The 19,517-nt window shown below is 52.5% G+C and overlaps 1 protein-coding gene across 1 annotated transcript; it reads right to left on the bottom strand.

The window, feature by feature from the left end:
- Positions 1-4,046: 4,046 nt before the first annotated feature.
- On the bottom strand, positions 4,047-13,019 carry MRPL4 (mitochondrial ribosomal protein L4). Its single transcript, XM_082380596.1, has 9 exons — positions 11,240-13,019; positions 11,088-11,154; positions 10,851-11,001; positions 8,708-8,759; positions 7,452-7,569; positions 6,539-6,645; positions 6,338-6,447; positions 6,174-6,250; positions 4,047-4,891 (listed from the first exon to the last, which is right to left on the bottom strand). Exons 1-9 carry the CDS (start codon positions 11,294-11,296, stop codon positions 4,746-4,748), a joined length of 885 nt encoding a protein of 294 aa, XP_082236722.1. The 5' UTR covers positions 11,297-13,019; the 3' UTR covers positions 4,047-4,745.
- Between the last annotated feature and the right edge of the window lie 6,498 nt (positions 13,020-19,517).

The following is a 19,517-nucleotide window of genomic DNA, read 5'->3' on the forward strand; positions in this document are numbered from 1 at the left end:
CCAGACCAGGGCTCGAACCCGTGTCCCCTGCATTGGCAGGCAGATTCTCAACCACTGCGCCACCAGGGATACCCCTCACTTGCTGAAATTCTTTTGATTGACTTGTGTCACCTCCATTTGCGTGAGCTCCAGAAGGCCAGGGACCCTCTCAGCCCCAGCATCTGATTCAATGTCTGGTCATTATAGGCAGATGGTCAATACATATTTGTTGGATGAATGAACTTCTCTTATTCTCTGAACATTCTGCACATGCTGTTTCTCCAGCCCAGAATTCCTCTCCTACCGCTTTTACAAAAGGTTACCAGAGGATTTCATCTACCAGGTTGTAACAGGGCTAGGAGCACAAGGTCCAGATATCTTTTTTTTCTTTCTTTTTTTTTTTTTTTTTTGCCACAGAGCTTGTGGGATCTTAGTTCCCCAACCAGGGATTGAACCTGGCCCCTGCAGGGAAAGTGCCAGGTCCTAACCACTGGACCGCCAGGGAATTCCCAGATGTCTTTTCAAGAGAACAACTTTGTTTCCTTCAGATAAATACCCAGAAGTGGAATTCCTGGATCATATGGTAGTTCTATTTTTATTTTTTATTTTTAAAAATTTTTTATTGAAATATAGTTGATTTATAATGTTATAGGTAGTTCTATTTTTAATTTTCTGAGGAACCTTCATACTGTTCAGGTCATAGTCTGAGTAATATTCCATTGTAAGGCTATATCAGTTTGTTTCTCCATTCATCAATGGATAGACATTTGGGTTGTTTCCACATTTTGGCTCTTATGAGTAATGCTGCCATGAGCATTCAGGTACAAGTTGTTGCATGAACATGCTTTCATTTCTTTTGGGTGTATACCTTGGGAGTGGAATTGTTGAGTCCCATGGTAATTCCATGTTCAACTTTTTGAGGAACTGTCAGACTGTTTTCCATGGCAGCTGCACCATTTTATCAATACATTCCCACCGGCAAAGTACAAAGGTTCCAGGATTCCAATTTCTCCACATCCTTGCTAATATTTATTTTGTTTTATTATTATGGTGATTGCCATCCTAATGGGTGGGAAGTGGTATCTCATTGTGGTTCCCCAGTCCTTCTGATCTGTCCAGTGGACAAGCCAAGCACAATCCTGCAGCAAAGGCAACTGGGGGTGTGCACGGACCAGCAAGTACCGAGGGGATGTGGCCAAAGTGCACCTGCCACCAGCTGTGACCTTGAGCAAGCCACTTCCCCTGGTGGTACCTAGATGGCCTCAGCTGTAGAAAGGGATGGTAATGCATCCCTCAAAGGGTGGGTCTAAGATTTTTTTTCTTTTTTTAACATTATTTACTTACTTTGGTTGTGCCAGTTCTTAGTTGCATCAGGTGGGCTCCTTAGTTGTGGCTCGCGGGCTCCTTAGTTATGGCATGTGAACTCTTAGTTGTGGCATGCATGTGGGATCTAGTTCCCCGACCACGGATCGAACCCGGGCCCCCTGCACTAGGAGGGCGGAGTCTTATCCACTGCCTCACCAGGGAAGTCCCAAGATTTCAGTAAGACCATTCGTGTGCAGGAACAGATAACAGGAGTTACAAGTTGTCTGTTTCCATAGGACTCAGCTCTGAGAATCCCCCCTCAAACTTCCTAGGAATACAGACTTCCTCCTCTGTGCCCACAGATTAGTTCATTCTAGCATCACGGTTCCTCATCAGAGCCCCAGGGTGTAAAGCAAAAATGCATGACGTTTGGATGTTGATCAAAACATAACTTGGCTTCTCCTTCCACTTGAAAGTTTATTCTGTGGTGGACTCTGCTTTGACCCTGGCTGAAAATCCCGCCCCGGACTCAGGACCCGATCAGCATCACGTTCAAATCTCGGAACTTGGTGTTGGATGGGAGCCCCAGGTCAGGCTTCTTCAGGCTGGAAGCTTTGGTAGAGAAGAAGGGCCTGGTGCCCCTGCTGTTGACCCTCTTTCTGTCCCCCTCACCTCCTCTCACCAGCCTGTGGGTCCCTCCTGCCCAGGTGCAAGGAGGAGGGGACAGGGCATTTCCTCCATGGCTGGTGGCTTTGCCCTTTTGGGTACCCCAGCAGTGTGTTAAAGTGTTCTGGGGGGGCTCTTTGAGGCTTCCTCTTCCTGGAGACCCCTTCGCTGGCATGGAGGCATCTTTGATATGGGTTGTGGCTCTTCCCTCAGCCCTTGGGGTCTGGTCCTACCCTCTCATCTCTCTCCTGGTGGGCCTCCATGCTGACCACCAAGAAGCAGACACCCTGACTCCACCATGAGAACCGCCTGCCTCGCCCCCTGGATCTCCTGGGGGTCAGATCCCAGCCCCGTTGACTCACTTGAGCTTTCTTAAGCCAGGGTCAGCCTGAGTCTCTGGTGTCCTGCCTTCAGGGATATTTTTCAAAGGCTGTGAAGTCACCTTCCTCTCTAGGCTCTGGGTTAACCCATGTCCCAAGAGGGTGTGATAGGGCTTTTTTTTTTTTTTTTTTTTTTTTTTGGCCGTGCCGCGCAGCATGTGGGATCTTATTTCCCCGACCAGGGATTGAATCCGTGCTCCCTACATTGGAAGTGCGGAGTCTTAACCACTGGACCGCCAGGGACGTCCCCCTGTGATAGGGATGTACAGGTAGCAACTAGCAGCAGCTCCCCTGAAGAAGTGTCTTCACCCATCTCTCTCTTTCTAAAAAAATTTTTAAAAAATTATACAGAATTTCAAAATAGACATCAGCAAAGAGGACATGTGATGAAGCCACATGTGCCAACTTCCACAGTCCTCACGGCCAGTCTTGTTCCTTCCTTCCCCTTACACCCAGGGTGTAATGGTTCAACTACCTCTCTTCCCCAGGGGGAAAAAAAGTGCTAACCCCCAGATTTTTATCTTATTTAGAAATAGGGTCTTTGCAGATGATCAAGTTCAGGTGAGGTCATTAGGGTGGGCCCTAACCCAACATGACTGTCGCTCTTATAAAAAGGGGAAATTTGAACACAGACACACACACACACACACACACACACACACACACACACACACACAGAGGGACAATGCCATGTGAAGATGACAGAGATCAGGGTGATGTATCAAGCCAAGAAATACCAAGGATGCCAGCAAACCACCAGAATCTAGGGGAGAGGGATGGGACAGAGCCTGCCTCACAGCCTCGGAAGGAATGACATCTTGGTCTTGGTCTTTTGCTTCCAAGAACCATGCGACAGTACTTTTCTGTAGCTGAAGCCCTAGTCTGTGGTACTTTGTTAAGGTAGCCTAGGAAACTAATACACATACTATGCCCTGATCATTAGCACATTCTAGACCCCGGATCATTTTTTTCTGATGTCTTTTTCCATCCTTGATCTGGCCGAGGGATCCCAGTGTCAGCAACAGGTTCTGACCCCTTCCTTCACCCTGTTTCCTGACGGCTGTGATGTGGACAACTGAGCCTGATTACGCATAGCTACGACTAGGCTGGGCGCTGTCAGGACAACAGATGGGTCTTACTTGGGGCCTCGGTGTCCCTGCGGGGCTGGTGAGAGGCACGGGGAGAGGTAGGTAATAGCTTGGGTTTAGCCCAGCATTTCCCACCCAGCCCCTGCACCCCTTCTTTTTTTTTTAAAAAGTAAATTTTATTTATTTATTTATTTAGGCTGGGTTGGGTCTTCGTTGCTGCATGCGGGCTTTCTCTAGTTGTGGCGAGCGGGGGCTACTCTTTGTTGCGGTGCGTGGGCTTCTCGTTGCAGTGGCTTCTCTTGTTGCAGAGCATGGGCTCTAGGCGCGCAGGCTTCAGTAGTGGCACGTGGGCTCAGTAGTTGTGGCTCAGGGGCTCTAGAGCGCAGGCTCAGTAGCTGTGGTGCACGGGCTTTGTTGCTCCACGGTGTGTGGGATCTTCCCGGACCAGGACTCAAACCTGTGTCCCCTGCATTGGCTGCCGGATTCCTAACCACTGCACCACCAAGGAAGCCCCCAGCTGACTTTAAAGAAACTGACCACGTTACTTTATAGTCTGTATTGTGACAATTAGCAACAACAACTTGTGGGGGGCAAATAACGCCAGCAGACTCAAGGATCAAGATACCGGTTTGGTGTTTTTAAAAAATGTTTATTCACTCATTTACTGACCACGTTGATACTCTGTGCTTAGGGAAAATCACTGTGATGAAAGCTCAGGTTTCCACACTGCACCCACTTGGGGAATCAGGTCCACACTTGGACTGAAGGACCATAATAAATGGGACCACAAGCCCCGTCAGGGATGCAAGCGCTCGGTGAGAGTGCTTGGGATTGGGAGGCACCACGAGTGGGTTCCTAGCAACGGCTGGCTCTCTGCGTGCTCCCTGAGGCTGACTCACCCCAGAGAAGTTGATGGTGGGTCATTTCTATAAACAGTGCCTTGAGGCAGCCGGGTACCCAGCGGTGCCCCGCACCGGGGAAAGAGCCTAACTCGCCAAATGGAATTATTCACAAAACGGCAATGAGCTGTTGTTCTGTTTCTCCTCTTTGATTAAAAAGTAAAATTTATCTTACACAAAAGAGAGACTTGGGGCAGAAGCGGCCCCAAGCTCCAGTCAGCGGCCCCTTCCCGGTAGTGATGCCTGCTTGGCTGCTCTGTGAGTGGCCTCAGCTTCCCACTGGGACGAGGGGTTCTGGCCGCCCTTGCAGGGTGAGCGGGAGGCTCCCAAGCCCACCAGGGGCTCGGCCTGGCTCGGAGCAGGCGCACTGCGTGGGCAGCGAGCAGGAAGGAGGGTGGCCGATGGGCCCTGGGGGTGCAGCGTGGGGCTCAGGGGAAGTCGCGGTAGGGCAGGCGGAAGGGGTAGAGGGGCGTGTAGCGCGAGTCGTGCCAGAGCAGCTTCTCCTCCAGGAAGGCGACGGTCGGCAGGGTCAGGACCAGGGTCTGGTGCTTGAGCATGCTGTGCACGTTCAGGCCTGGGGGGCGGGGTGGAGGCACAGTCAGGGCGGGCCCCCCCTGCCCCCAACAGAGGCACCAGGGTCTGGTGTAGGGCCGGTCCTGAGCCCCGTAGCCTGGGTTCAAACCCTGGCTCGGTCGCTCACCCCCAGCAAGACCCTGGGCAAGAGACTGCCCTTAGCTCATCAACTTCCAACCGAGAGCGTCCTGAGTGCCCAACTCTGCCCTGTGCTCGGGCACGGTCCCCACCTCACACCCCAGTGGGGGAGGCTGACGGTAAACAGAGCAGATAAACAAACACGATGTACTGAGGGAGGCCCACGGGGCTGCAGTGAGTGATGAGGGGAAGGAAGGGGAGGACAGGGCAGGGCAGGGCATGCAGGATCTGTGGTCCTCTGGGGAAGACTTGGGCTTTTACCCTGAGTGACGAGGGAGCCCTGGAGGGTGGTGGGCAGAGGGACAGGACCTGACTCAGGTGCTCAGGCGCCCTCTGGTGGCCGTAGTGGGAGTGGCGGGGACGGGAGTGCAGGACAGACTGTGGGGAGGAGTCGGTCAGCAGGAGCCTGGGACCAGGGCAGAGGCCGCTGTGCCCTAACTGTGCCGGTCCAGGCAGATGGTGGGAGCTGGCCCAGGGTGGTCAGAAGCGGCTGGATTCTGGATATGTTTAGAGACAGCGCTGGCGGTGAGCTAACAGACCGGAGTGGAGGGGGACAGTGTGGTTTGGGGCTGGAGCTGCTGGGAGGAGGAAGGTCTTGTGTGCCAAGATGACTAGGAGACCCCACGTGCCGCTGTCCAGGAGGCAGCAGGGCACACAATCAGGAGACCAGGAGAGAGCTCTGGGGATTAGTCACCGCAGCCACTGGTGTGACGTACTCAGGACAGCCCTGATCCTGAGTCTCTGAGGGAGGAGCCGGGTGGGGACAGCCAGTGGGCCCTCAGACTCACTCCACGCCTGGCACTGTGGCCCGAGCTTGGACAGACGTGATCTCAGAGTGTTTTTTGTTTTTTGGCTGCACCGTGCAGCTTGTGGGATCTTAGTTCCCGGACCAGGGATCGAACCCGGGCCACAGCAGTGAAAGCGTGGAGTCCTAACTACTGGACCACCAGGGAATTCCCCTCAGAAGTTTTCTTTAAGAAACACGTCATTCTCCCAATGCTCCGTCTGGGGAAACTGAGGGTTGGGTGGGGGAGGGTGGTCACTGCCCAAGGCCACTCTGTGACCAAGTTGCAGATACAGGATTTGAACTGGCCCATGCTGCACTCTCTGGGGGTCTGGGAGACAGAGCGGGGCCCTTTGCTCACCAATAGCAGGGACTAGGTTGAAGGTCTTCAGCCCAGAGGCAGCTGCCACAATGTTCTGGGGCATGTCCTCATGTTCTCTGAAACAGAGGCCAAGAGGTGAGCCCCTGCTGAGGACGGACCGCCCCCCGTGCCCCAGCCGCCCCTGCTCTGCCCGGCACCCTCACAAGTCCACAAGGAGGACGGAGTCGCCCCAGCGGCGGTAGCGGGCCAGCTCGATCAGGTACTGGGGGTCTGCGGTCGGCAGCTCCAGGGAGTCCACGATGTGCAGGTCGTCCTGGTGGGAGGAAAGGACAGTCTGAGCCCACCCTGCACCCACAGCCCACACCCCAGGACCCCCGTGGCTCCCGGCAGGACTGCTGCTGTACCTGGGCTAGCTTGACGGTCAGTGCCACCTTGAGGCCCTGCACCCGCACTTTCATGGGCAACATGTAGTAGTAGCTCGTGGGGCCCCGGGGGCCATGGGCAATGCCTCCTGCGGGGGCAGAGGTACGTGAATAGGTGAAGGCCCCAGCTGGGCTTGGAGGTCAGAAATTTGCCCCAGTGGCTGGCACAGGGGAGGTAGGAGGGAGGCTGCCCTCGGCCAGGCAGAACCCCAGCAAAGAGGGCAGGGCCTCAGGTAGGGATGGAGAGGGGAGGTTGGATCGGGCATCACCTGGGACAGGTAACTTCACCTCACTGGGGCTTGGGGTCTTCAGCCGTCAAACCTTGGTTGAGGATGGTCTACCCGTGTGTCCTCCCTCTGCTGGGCACTGGGAGGGCAGCAGGGAACACGCGGGACAGGATCCCTGCCCCCACGCCATTCATATTCAGCCAGAGACTTGATCCCAGAAGGAACCAGGGCTGTGCCAGGCAGCACAGGGGGTTGCAGGGGGTGGGGAGACCCAAAGAGGGTCAGGGAGGGCTTCCTGGAGGAGGCATGGCCCAAACACATCAGAAGGATGAGAGGGATTGGCCAGACAAATGGGAGATGACTCTGAGTCAGCTCTGTTTGGTCAGAGAGGGTGTGCAAGGGACAAGGGGGCGCGGTCTGCAGCCACCAGGGCCTGGAAGGCCAAGATGAGGGGCTCAGACTTCACGCAAAGGCCGCAGGAGCTGGGAGGTTTAGGAAGAGCCCTCTGGGTGCTGTGTGAAGTGTGGGCCAGGAGAGGTGAGATGGGAGGTGGGGCAAAAGGGGCTGTGGCCATGGCCTGATGAGAGGCCAAGGCCAGAGCTGTGGGGAAATGGGGCGAAGTGGACGGACTCTCCAACCTCTGACCGCACGTGGGCAGACCTGCTTACCTCCTCGCCAGATTGGGGAGCGGATGCTGCCATGCCTGGCGCGCCCACTGCCTTTCTGTGGCCAGGGCTTCCGGCCACCGCCCCGCACCTCGGCCCTGGTCTTGGTCTTGGCGTAGCTCTGTAGGCACAGAGTGAGGAAAGAGTCAGGTCCACAAGGGAGGTGCCATTGCAGACGAAAGGTGCCAGGCCCAGGAACACAGCAGTGAGCTGGGTGGACCGGCCTGCCGCTGGGGAGCCGGACAGGAGACACAGAGACTGGGGCTCCATCGGGACAAGCACGGAGTGCTTTGGGAGGGAGGGAGGGAGGGATAAAGAAATCAAGAGTTCCCTCCTCCACTCCAGAACATCAGCCTCAGAGAGGCAGGGGCTCTGCTGCCTGACACACAGTAGGTGCGTAGTATTTTTTGAATGATTTCCATGTGGTTGTAACTAAAAGGAAGCTGGGGGAATTCCCTGGCGGTCCAGTGGTTAGGACTCTGAGCTCCCACTGCACGGCGCAGGGGTTCGATCCCTCGATCCCTGGTCAGCGAACTAAGATCCTGCAAGCCGCGTGGCCATAAATAAATGAATAAAATTAAATACAAAAATAAAAGGAAGGTGGGGCATGGGGAAAGACGTGGGGGTTAGGGAGAATCAGGGAGAGGTGCGGGGTAGGGGATCATGCAAGGCTTCTTTCAATGCCAGGCTGATGACTTCATCTCCAGGGCCACGGCGAGCCAGGGAGGACTCGCCAGACTTGAGGTGGGCGGACGGAAGGCAGGGACCCTGATTGATGACAGCATCACCAATGCTCTTGGCGTAAGATCCAAACACCTCACGTTGCCCCTGTTGACCTCCATGGCCACACTGGGCCCCTCCTGATCCCTGCCACGGAGGCCCTGCCTGTGTTGCTCCGACGCCCTCCACCCCAGCCCCACTGCCCGCTTCACCTGGTTAGCGCCTGTCACACACCTGAGGTTAAAAAGCCCCTTTCTCTGAGACAACTTCCCTAATTATACATTTGCAGGCATGACTACTTGATTCATGTTCTCCTCACCAACTAGACTGGGAGCTTCAAAAGGACAGGGACCTCGCCTGTCTTGTCCCCCAGCACAATGCCCAGGGCACAGTGGCAGTTCACAAAATGCCCGGCAAATGGCCCATCGGTGAATGGGTCAGGAGAGAGAGGATGGGGCCTGAGCCCCACAGTCCAGAGAAGACACAGCAGGGGCATCCTCTGCCCCACACCCCCGCCCCGCCCCACCCTGGGCACTCACAATTCTCTTGAAGTTCTTCTGCCAGATGGCAACCTGGTGCAGGATATCCAGCCTGTGGAGGAAGGAGACACGACAGGCCCACTTCCACTTAAAACCCTCTCTGCCCCACTAGATGAAAACTCCGGCTCCTCCCCATCCACTTCCAGGGCCCTGTGTCACCTGCCCCGGTCCCTCTCTGAGCCCATCTTGCACCACCTCCAGCTCCACTGTGTCCGTTCTATGGAGTTCAGCCTCCAAGCCTCTGCACTTGCCGTTCCTTCTGCCTGATATGCTCTTCCCCTGGCTGGCTCCTTTTCTGCCTACCGGTCTTAGCCCAAACGGTATCTCCAAGAGGAGTCCCCTTGCTAAAGAGGGCTTTACCTTACTCCTTTCCTCCCATTACGACTTCCTTACTGCCACTTCTTTACAGACTGGTTTGCCTCTCTACCCCTGTGCTGTTCCTTACAGTAGACACTGGCCACACGTGTGGCTACTAAAGCCCTGAAAGGTGGCCAGTGCCACATGGTGAAACGACAAGATTTTAGATTTATCAGGCTAAACGAAATACATTATTGAAATCAATCTCATTTGTTTCTCACTGTTTGAAAGAAAACTTGGCTACTGGAAGAATTTAAATTACACGTGTGGCTCGCATTGGACAGGGCTTCCAGGCTGGTTTGCCAGGGGTTGGCAAACTATGGCTAGTAAGGCCAAATCTGGCCTGCTGCCTGTTCTTGTAAATACGTTTTACTGGAACACGGCCACGCTCATTCACTTACACATTGTCTACGGCTGCTTTTGTACTACATCAACAAAGATGAGTAGTTGCCATGGAGACGTTACAGCCTGCAAAGCCAAAGACATTTACTCTCTGGCTCTTTACAGAAAAAGTTTGCTGATCCCGGCTTAGACTGTGAGCAACATCGGCAACCTCGGTGCTCATTCACTGCTGTATCCCTGACACCTAGAATGGAAGCTGGCACACAGTAAGTGCTTCATAAGTATTTACAGAATCAACAAAATATGTCGCTTTTATCTTTTTTTGTCACCCTCTAGCAGACTGGGACTCTGTAAAGACAGAGAGCAAACCATACAAATAAGTAATAGTAATAGACTAATAGCACTTATGTGCCAGACACAGTACACATAAGAGACATCACACACCTTGGCAAGCGAAAACTTGGTCCTGGGAGTTGGCCCATATAGGATTGAGATCTGGCTCTAAAGTTTATAAGCTGTGTGACCTTGGGCAAATTTCTTAACATGTCTGTGCTCAGTTTCCTTACCTACGAAATAAGAATAATAGAATCCATTCCTAGGGTTGCTATGAGGATCTGGTTAATTAAACTGCAAGTAGGGTGACTTCCCTGGTGGTCCAGTGGCTAAGACTCTGCGATCCCAATGCAGGGGGCCCGGGTTTGACCCCTGGTCAGGGAACTAGATCTCACATGTCGCAACTAAAAAGATTCTGCATGCCGCAACTAAGGATCCTGCATGCTGCAACGAAGATCCTGCGTGCGGCAACGAAGATCCTGCATGCGGCAACTAAGACCCGACGCGGCTAAATAAATATATATATTTTAAATGCAAATACGCCCCCCCCCCCCAAAAAAAAGGGAATTCCCTGGCAGGCCAGTGGTTAGGACTCTGTGCTTTCACTGCTGAGGGCTGAGGATCAATCCCTGGTTGGGGAACTAAGATCCTGCAAGCCACGTGGCCAAAAATAAAATAAAATAAAATACAAATAGACTGTCCCAAGCACACAGTAAGGACTTAACCACTGTTAGTGCTCATTTTTGCAAAAACCAATAACAGCAACAATAACCAACATTTCTACAGACCATATTATGGGCCAGAATTATCTCATTTAATTGTTTGAGGTTTGACAGAACAGAGACACTGAAGCACAAGGGGGAAGGCAGGATTTGAATCCAGTCACTCGGGTTCCAGAGCTCTGCGTCCCTAACCCTCAGAGGATGTTACCTGTCAGCCCTCACCTTCACACAACTCTGCAGCAAGAAAAACCATCATTCTCTCTCTCTTTTTTTCATCACTCTCTTCTAACAGGTGGAGAAACTGAGGCTCGAGCCCAGGTCATCCTGATTCCTAAATCCCCGCTCCTCGTCCCTCTGCCACCCAGTTCACCATTTCGGCTCCCACTCACCTGGGCGTCGCGGAGAAAACGTCTGGGTGCAGCTCGGTCAGACCCAAGCGCTCCTGCTCGTAGCCCCGCAGGGCCTCGACCCAGGCCTGCACAGGACGCCGGTGCCCGAGTACCGGGAGCTCGCACCTGCGCAGCACGGGCACCCGGGGACCTGGAGCGATTGGGAGGTCAGGGGTCAGGGGCAAGGGTCAGAGTTTCCGGTTGCCACGCCTCCTAGGGCAACCCCAGCAACCTCACCCGCGCTCGCCACCGGTTCTGGTTTCTCCGCCGGCTGCACTGCCTCTTCTGCCAGCGCCTTCAGGCCCTGTAAACGGTGAGCAAGAGTGAGAGACGATTCCCGTACCCTCCAACCTTTGTCCTCCGACCCCGCCCTCAGTCCCCGGCCTCACCCGGCAGCCCTTGGGCCGAAGCCAGGCCCGCGCCCCGGCCCGGACTAGCTGCAGCATTGTCGCGCAGCTCCCCACGCTTAGAGAGGTCAAGGCTTCCTCTGCTGGACTCTCTCGACGCCTCGCGATGACGTCACGCCCGCGACGCCGCCGGCCGGGTTTGTATTCGGCGTTAGAAAGTTGGGCGAGCAAGAGCAAAGACGGCGGGGCCCGCTAACGCCTGTCCCCACCTCCGCCCCAAGACTAACCCCAGACGCTAATTTTCACTGCTGGCCTAAAGGAACCCTCTGCAACACCTGGGAGCGCGACCCCACAGCAAGAAACCCCGCCCCCTCTTCGGTCCCGCCCCCAAAGAGCCGGTGCGGTCATCCAGCCAATGAAACCTCCCTACTCAAAGGGCACGCTCCTCGTTCAGCCAATGAGCGTTAAGTCTGGAAAAGTGGCTGGGCGGTGCTAGGGCGGGCACCTAAGGGAATATGGCCAATAACTGTTACGCTTTTTTTTTTTGTCGGCCACGTCCCCAGGGCCCGCCCGCTTCGGGCCTCCCAGACCCTAGCCGTTGGTTTCTCCAGGAACGTGGTTTTGTTTGCTTGTTTGTTTAAATGCAGGGCGTTATCTCTCACAGAAAGCCCTCAGGGTAGGGCCTGGCGGATCGTGCTTCTCCTCTTAGATTCCCCCAGGGCACGTCCCCCTCAAATGCGTCAGGTTAGGAGATGCGACTCCCCCCATCTCCTAGGCCAAGGTCCTGTCGCGTCTCAGACTGCCAGGGCTCTCCGAGAGCAAACTGGGGAGTCCACAGATCCTGCGTTGCCTCCCTCGTCCACTCTCACCAACAGAAATCCAAACGCTCATTTTTTAGGTTCTTTGCCACGTTCCCCGTCAGGCCTCCAGGCGGCGCCACGAGCCCATAGCAGCCTGCCCTGGCGGGCCAGACCTGAGCGCTTGATTGGCAGTGAGAAATGGACCGAGTTTAGCCGCCGAGAACGTGGTCTGGGAGCCAACCTCAGTGTCCTCATCTGGAAAATGGGGAGGTGTGAGATTCGATGAAATGATGGAGGCAAAGCATGCCATGTGTAGAACATGCGTAGCTTTATTATTATTATTATTACTATTATTTTGAAGGTGAGTTTTATCATCAAAGCAAGACAAGAGCCAAGGTGGGGGACTTCCCTGGTGGTCCAGTGGTTAGGAATCCGCCTTGCAATGCAGGGGACGGGAGTTCGATCCCTGGTGGGGGGAACTAAGATCCCACATGCTGCGGAGCAAGTAAGCCCGGGCGCTGCAACTGGAAAGAAGACTGCATGCTGTAACGAAGAGCCTGCGTGCCACAACTAAGACCCAATGCAGCCAAATAAAAATAAATAATAAAAGGTCAAAAAGGGAAAAAAAAAAAAAAAAAAAGCCAAGGCAGGGATGGGGGTGGACCGTGGAAGACTTGAAGGCTTTTGTGTTGTTTTTTTGCATCTGATATATAACATATGGATATTTTTGTGAAGTATTAATGAAAACTTATAATGTATTTCATTGTGCATTCTATCCTTGCAAGAACCGTGGATATGTGTTTCAAACTCCACACACTTTGCAATTTTAAAAGGTCTTTTAATTTTGTACAATTTTGTTTATTCATTTTATGTTTGCATAAGTAATTCACACACCTAGTAAAGAAAATTCCAAGAACTACAAAAAGAAAGCTAGAGTGAAAAGTCTGTCTCCTCCATCCTCTGTTCCCTGCCCTGCCCCCACCCACCTCTTTCCCTTCCCAGAAGCCGCCACCACAACCAGCTGTGTGTCTTCTCCCAGAACCAGTTTATTATTTTACAGACAGATTTACAAGTCTGTCCTGTGCAAGAGAATTTAGATTTTATGTGGTGAAGGATGGAACAGCACTTAGCTGCTTAATGATTTATTGGGCACCTACTGTGTACTGCTGGGGTAAATCCAGCAGACACCCTTGAGATACTCACAGCCCAGTGCAGAAGGTTGAAAGATCAGAATGGGGGAGGGAACAGGGTCTACAGGGTCTGTGGGAGCACAGGGGAAGAACTGCTAATCTGTGGCGGCGGGGGTCTCAGAGGCAACTTTTCTGAAGCTGCAACCAGAGAGCTAAGGCTTGAGGGTCCATCAGGAGTTTGTCCAAAGGAAAAAATGTGATCCAGGCTGAGGAAACAGCAGTTGCAAAAGCCAGAAGTGGGGACTGGGGGAAGGGGTGGCTGGACTTTCCTGATGGCCACAAGCTTTGTTCATTGACTCAGTCATTTATGTTGAACCCACCTCAGGGCCTTTAGTACTGTTGTTCCTTCTGCCTGGATCATACTTTTCCCAGATCATACTTTTCCTACACATGACTCGATCTCTCACCTCCAATTCTTTGCTCAAATGTCACCTCCTCCGAGAAGCCTGTCCTGACCACCCTATTTCAAATTGCAATCCCCACCCCTGGCCCTTCTGACCGCCTTATCCCTCCCTATTTTTTTCCATCAGTACTTATCTTCTAACATCCTATATCATTTCCTGGTTTTTTTTTTAAAGGATCTTTATCTTTTTAAAAATATTTGTTTATTTATTTATTTGGCTGCATCGGGTCTTAGTTGTGGTGTGTGGGCTTCTCTAGTTGCGGCACTCGGGCTTCTCTCTAGTTGTGGCGCGTGGGCTCTAGAGCGTGGGGTCTCAGTAGTTGCGGCGTGCGGGCTTAGTCGCCCCGCGGCATTTGGGCTCTTAGTTCCCCAACCAGGGATCGAAGGCAGGCATTGGAAGGCAGATTTTTAACCACTGGACTACCAGGGAAATCCCTCCTGGGTTTTTTTTTTAATGCTTTTTGTCTGTCTCCCCTACTAGAGGAGAAATTTTGTCTCCCCCTCTTGGCAGAAATTTTGCTCTGTCTTGTTCCCTGCAACCAGTATAGTGCCTGTAACACAGTGGGCGCTCAATACATGTTTCTTGAGTGAATTCCTTTGTTCATCATCCTAATGCAGGGGTATTACCAGAAACAGAGCCTCCCTCTCTGTCTCTTGGGTCTCAAGATCTGTAACCCCCTGAGGTCACAGGCACATAAGGTACCCAATGAATGATTATTTACCCAATGGCACTGGAGTCATATAGACACAAGTTCAAATCCAGGGGCTGCTGCTAATTGATTGGGTGTCCCTGGGCAAGTGGTTAGCACTTCCAGAGTTCGGCCCTAATTGGTAGGTGGGACACACACAAACTCTCCCCTACTGAGCTGTGTGGAGGATGAGTTCTCTTTCCTTCCATCCTCAGTCCCCACAGTGTTTCCCCCCAACCCCCACAAAGGGAGCCTGTAAGTACCTGAGTCAGATCCGTCCCTTCTCTGCTCAGAACCCTCCATGCCTCCTACAGCAAAAGCCAAAGTCCTTAGAACAAAAGCCAAAGTCCTCACTGCAGCCCACGATGCCCTGCAGGACCTGTCCTCACTTCCTCTCACTGTCCCCCTCTATCTCTCCGTGGTTTCCGCCACACTGGTCTTCTCACCAGAACCTGTCAATCTCACAGCAGCCTCAGGGCCTTTGCACAGGCTGTCCCTTCTACATGGACCACTCTCCCCTAAATATCTGCATGGTTCACTCCCTCATCTCCTTCAGGTCTTTACTCAAATGTCACCTTCTCAGGTGACACTGGGTCTAAAAACCACAGTCCCTTCCTACCCCACATATCTAATCTGCCTTCCCAGTGTCATTGTTTCCAGAACTTACACCACATTCTAACAGATGACATCATGTTCTTATTTATCCTGCTTCTTGTCTGTCTCCTCCACTAGAACGTCAGCTCCTGGAGGACAGAGGTCTTTGTTTCTTTCACTGCTGGGCCCCCATGCTAAGAAGGAGAAGGGTGCCAGGCACCTAGAAGGTTCTCAATACATAGTAATTGAACAAATGGAATGTAGAGAAAGCAGTTTGCATACGGTTCCCCCACTGGCATTATTGATTGTGAGCCTTAATGAAAGGGAGGTAATGACCTCGAGACCTTCACACTGCGAGGCTCAAAGTTTGACCGTTTTGGCCCAAGCCTGGGTGGAGTCAAAGGTCGAGGTGTCCAGCCCATTCCTGTGGATCAAAGGCTCAGTTGTAGGTGACCTCTGTCCCCAGTGGGCCAGCATCAGCCTTGCAGCCCAGAGAGGGTCTTTGCTGGCCACGGGCATGATAGCAATTTAGGGAGCATATATTGGAAGCTGGAGGGCCCCCCAACATCTGGCCATTCCTAGCCCCCCATCACTGTTCCAGGGTTTTCACAAAAGCCAGAGTCAAGGCTGGAATATTGGGGGGCAACCTTCAGATAGAAGATGCAGGGTATGAGTGCAGGATTGATAGGGGGGCGGTCTGACCTCTTTGGGGGAGCTGTTTAAAGTACATCCCCATCAACTGCCAAAACATCTGCTGTGTGTTTGTTTGCAGCTCAGTTTGTGGGTAACTGCCAAGCGTGTGAGGAGGAGGAGGAGTCCCCATTGAGGCATTCTCCCCCAACCCCTAGGGACGGGCCTGATTTGCATAGATGTTTCCATTCCCTTCAGTTCCCTTCAGTTCAGCGTCAAAGCGGGTGCGTGGAGCAGAAAAAAAGGCGCAGAAACAGCCCCCTGGGTTTTGGCAGAGAGTCAGACCCCCTCAGGGCTTGAACCCCTGGGTAGGGCACATGGGCTGTCTGGGCCTCAGTTTCCCCCTCTGTAAAATGGGGGTATAATCACCCCTTCCTCATATATTTTGTGCCAGCCTTGCACCTGCGTACCCTCAGGTCACCCATTCCCTGCTCTGTCCCTGCCCCATGGCTAAGGGCTGACCCCTGCACAGGGTAGCCCTCTTGTCCCCTGCCTTCTGTGCCCAGATTTAGCCAATGGCAGGCACTGAGGGTAGATTGGAGGGCGAGAAGATAGGAGAAGCCAGGGTAGTTCTCCTCATCTGCTTCTGACAGCATCTCCCACTGGACATGGTCTCCCTATTTGTTAATTTGCAAGTTGTCTCACCCCTCCCATGCTTTGGTTTCTCATCTAGGTAACCAACCCCTGTATTAAAGCCCCTCTGTTTGAGATATGTCTATTATCCTAAGTGGACTTTTACTGGTGTAGGGCAGTTGTGAGGGGCTTTTGTTTAAGGTACAATTAAAAATAAATAAAGTTTTCCCTTTTCAGTGTACAGTTCCACAAGTTTCCACAACCATATACAGTCATATAAACACCACTACAATCAAGATACAAAATTGTTCCATCACCAAAAAATTCCCCCACGCTTTTTTGTAGTCAACCCCTCCCTCCACCCTCAGGCCCTACGAATCACTGGTTGCTCTCTGTCCCTATAGTTTGCCTTTTCTAGAATGGCATAGAAATGGAATCATACAGTATATAGTCTTTTGTGTCTGCCTTCTTTCCCTCGTCATAATGCATGTGAGATTCATCCATGTTGTTCTATATTGCTTGTTCCTTTCAGAACTCGAGGTTTCAAATATTATCTGCCTGAGTGGTCTTCCATGTGAAGATAAACTGCAGTGTGTCTATTCATCCCTTAGTTAAAGGAGCTGTTGTAAGCTTTTGATGGGCTGATATTTGCAAAGAGCTTAGGACAGTAACAGGCACATGATATATGTGTCAGCTGTTATTATTATGCTGGAGGGGGGCTGAAGTGGGCCTTTGGGGTTCCCCTCTCCCCTAACTATGTATGTCTCCCTCATCTGGAAGAGACAGCCCACCTTTCCCAGGCTCAATGGGCTAAAACTGCATCTGGTGCAGACGTGGCAGGGACTGGCCTCCACCGGCAGCCTCCCCACCCCATTCCTGAAGCTGAAAGTGGGCCTCAAGCCCATGGATGGACGAAACAAGGCCGCTGCAGCTCCGCTGCCTGCCAAGATCAGCATCTGGAAAGCTTCTCTGCAGCTGGGCCCCTCCCCCGAGCCCTGGGGTGATGTTGAGAAAGTTGGGACCTGTCTCAGACACTTCTCCTTGTGCAGTTCCTCCTGCCAAAACCTGAGAGCTGGAGGTGGGGGGAGAGTGGAGGCCCAGAGCGGATGGAGGACAGTCCCAGACCTCATCAACTGGGGGGGGGGGGTTCACAAAGTTTGGGGTGGGTTGGGATCGGAGGTCAGAGGGTTTCCTTCACCTCTGGACTACAGAGGAGAACATTCTACATCTCACCAACGACCGACGTGGTCCTCAGTGATAACCACTGCCCTTCTATTCCAAATCAATGGGGGAGGAATTGGGAGGGACGTCCCCACGGCAGGACTGGGTCTGGGACTTGGGATGAAAAAGAGGGCAGAGAGCTCTAGTTCAAATCCTACCATGACTGTGTGCCTCACTTTCCTCATCTTTAAAATGGGGTGAGGAAGATGCAGAACTATGGGGACAGAAAAAGATCAATGACTGCCAATGATTAAGGACGGGTGGGGGCGGTAATGAATAGGCAGAGCACGGAGGCTTTTTGGGCCAGCGAAACTATTCTGTATGATACTATTGATATAATGGTGGATATGTGTCATTATACATTTGTCCCAACCCACAGACTGTACAACACCAAGAGTGAACCCTCATGTAAACCATGGACTTGGGGTGATAACAATGTGTCCGTGTAGGTTCATCAATAGTAACAAATGCTTACTCCCCTGGTGGTGCAGTGGTTAAGAATCCGCCTGCCAATGAAGGGGACACAGGTTCGAGCCCTGGTCCGGGAAGATCCCACATGCCGCGGAGCAACTAAGCCCGTGCGCCACAACTACTGAGCCCACGTGCCACAACTACTGAAGCCTGCGTGCCTAGAGCCCATGCTCCGCAACAAGAGAAGCCACGACAATGAGAAGCCTGTGCACCGCAATGAAGAGTGGCCCCCGCTCACTGCAACTAGAGAAAGCCCGCGTGCAGCAACGAAGACCCAATGCAGCCAAAAAATAAATAAATAAATAAATTTATTAAAAAAAAATAAGTCACAAATGTGCCACTCTGGTAGAGGCTGTTGACGGTGGGGAGGTTATGTGTGTGGGGGGGGCAAGGGATATATGCGACATCTCTGTACTTTCTGCTCAATTTTGTTTTGGGGTTTTTTTTTGTTTGTTTGCTTTTCTTTTCTTTTTTGTTCTCTTTTTTTGGCCATGCCGCGCGGCATGCAGGATCTTAGTTCCCCGACCAGGGATTGAACCTGTGCCCCGTGCAGTGGAAGCATGGAATCCTAGCCACTGGACCACCAGGGAATTAGCTCTGCTCAGTTTTGCTGTGATCCTGAAACTGTTCTAAAAAATAAAGTCTATTTAAAAAAATGAGATGATGACGATAATCATAATACCCACCTCCTAGGGTTGGAGGATTCATAGAGCCGCACCCAGCACAATCTGTCCGTGTGAGTGTTAGCCATTCTTGTCAGTGGCCCTGTAATTAGCGGAGGCTGCTCCAAGCCTCTTCCTTTTCTTCTTTTTCCCCTGCTTGGGAGCTCCCCACGGAAAGGGCCCCATTTCCTTCCTCTTCTGCTGTTCTCTCACTCAGGGATCCCCCCTAGGGAGGGTTCACCTTTCCCCTTGACCCCCCCGGACCATCAGGGCGTCTATGCCAGTGTTTCCCAATTCTCTAGCCCGTTCCCTCAGCCGACCCAGTGGAGACCTCATGTTACCCCAGAAGTGGGAGGTGAGGGGGGGAGGCAGAAGTGGCTTGCTGGTGTATCTGTGTATCCCCGGGGACATCACCTTTGTCTAGGAGCCATGGTCCCCCTAACAGGCGGCCGGATATGTCTGCAGGCTTGATAGTACCCCCCCCTCCACAGGTCCCTGAGGGGATAGCAAACTGCTGAGCCAGCCAAGGCAAGCTGGGGGGGGCACTTCCTCCCCAGCTCTCAGATCCTCAGAGAGGGCTTAGATTTCCGCTCTGATAGCTCTCTGGCGAGGAGAGGACCCAGTTTTTTTAGCACTTTGTCCTCTGTGGGTTGAACACCTGGTTTCTAGAGGTTGTACAGCCACACTTCATTTGGGCAGAGGATTCGGTAAGGTTGTGCTGAGGTCTGACTGGACCCCAAGATCTGGCCCGGAGCTGAGTGGACACTGAAATCTGGCTCAGGAAAAGGAGTGAATTCACTCTCTGGCTTTTCTTATCTTCCCATCAAAGCCCTGCTACCCTGTGTTAGAACATGCTGGTTTTTTCGGTCTCCTCCATTGGACTGTCAGTTTTGGATGGCAGAAACCAACGAGGTATCACCAGAGCTGGCACAGAGCATTCTATGTTGCATTATATAAATATATATGCTGTATACCTGTATGTAACATTAATATATTGATTCTTAATATTCATTTCCTTATTAATAAC

This window comes from Balaenoptera borealis (genome assembly GCF_965194805.1).
Source record: "Balaenoptera borealis genome assembly, chromosome: 2".
NCBI classification, from domain to species: Eukaryota; Metazoa; Chordata; class Mammalia; order Artiodactyla; family Balaenopteridae; genus Balaenoptera; species Balaenoptera borealis.

Coding starts and splice junctions, on each gene's coding strand:
- MRPL4 (XM_082380596.1), bottom strand. CDS start 11,296: ATGCTGCAGCTAGTCCGGGCCGGGGCGCGGGCCTGGCTTCGGCCCAAG. Junction 11,002..11,087: donor AGAACCGGTGGCGAGCGCGG/GTGAGGTTGCTG, acceptor CAATCGCTCCAG/GTCCCCGGGTGCCCGTGCTG. Junction 7,570..8,707: donor AGAAGAACTTCAAGAGAATT/GTGAGTGCCCAG, acceptor CTGTGCCTACAG/AGCTACGCCAAGACCAAGAC.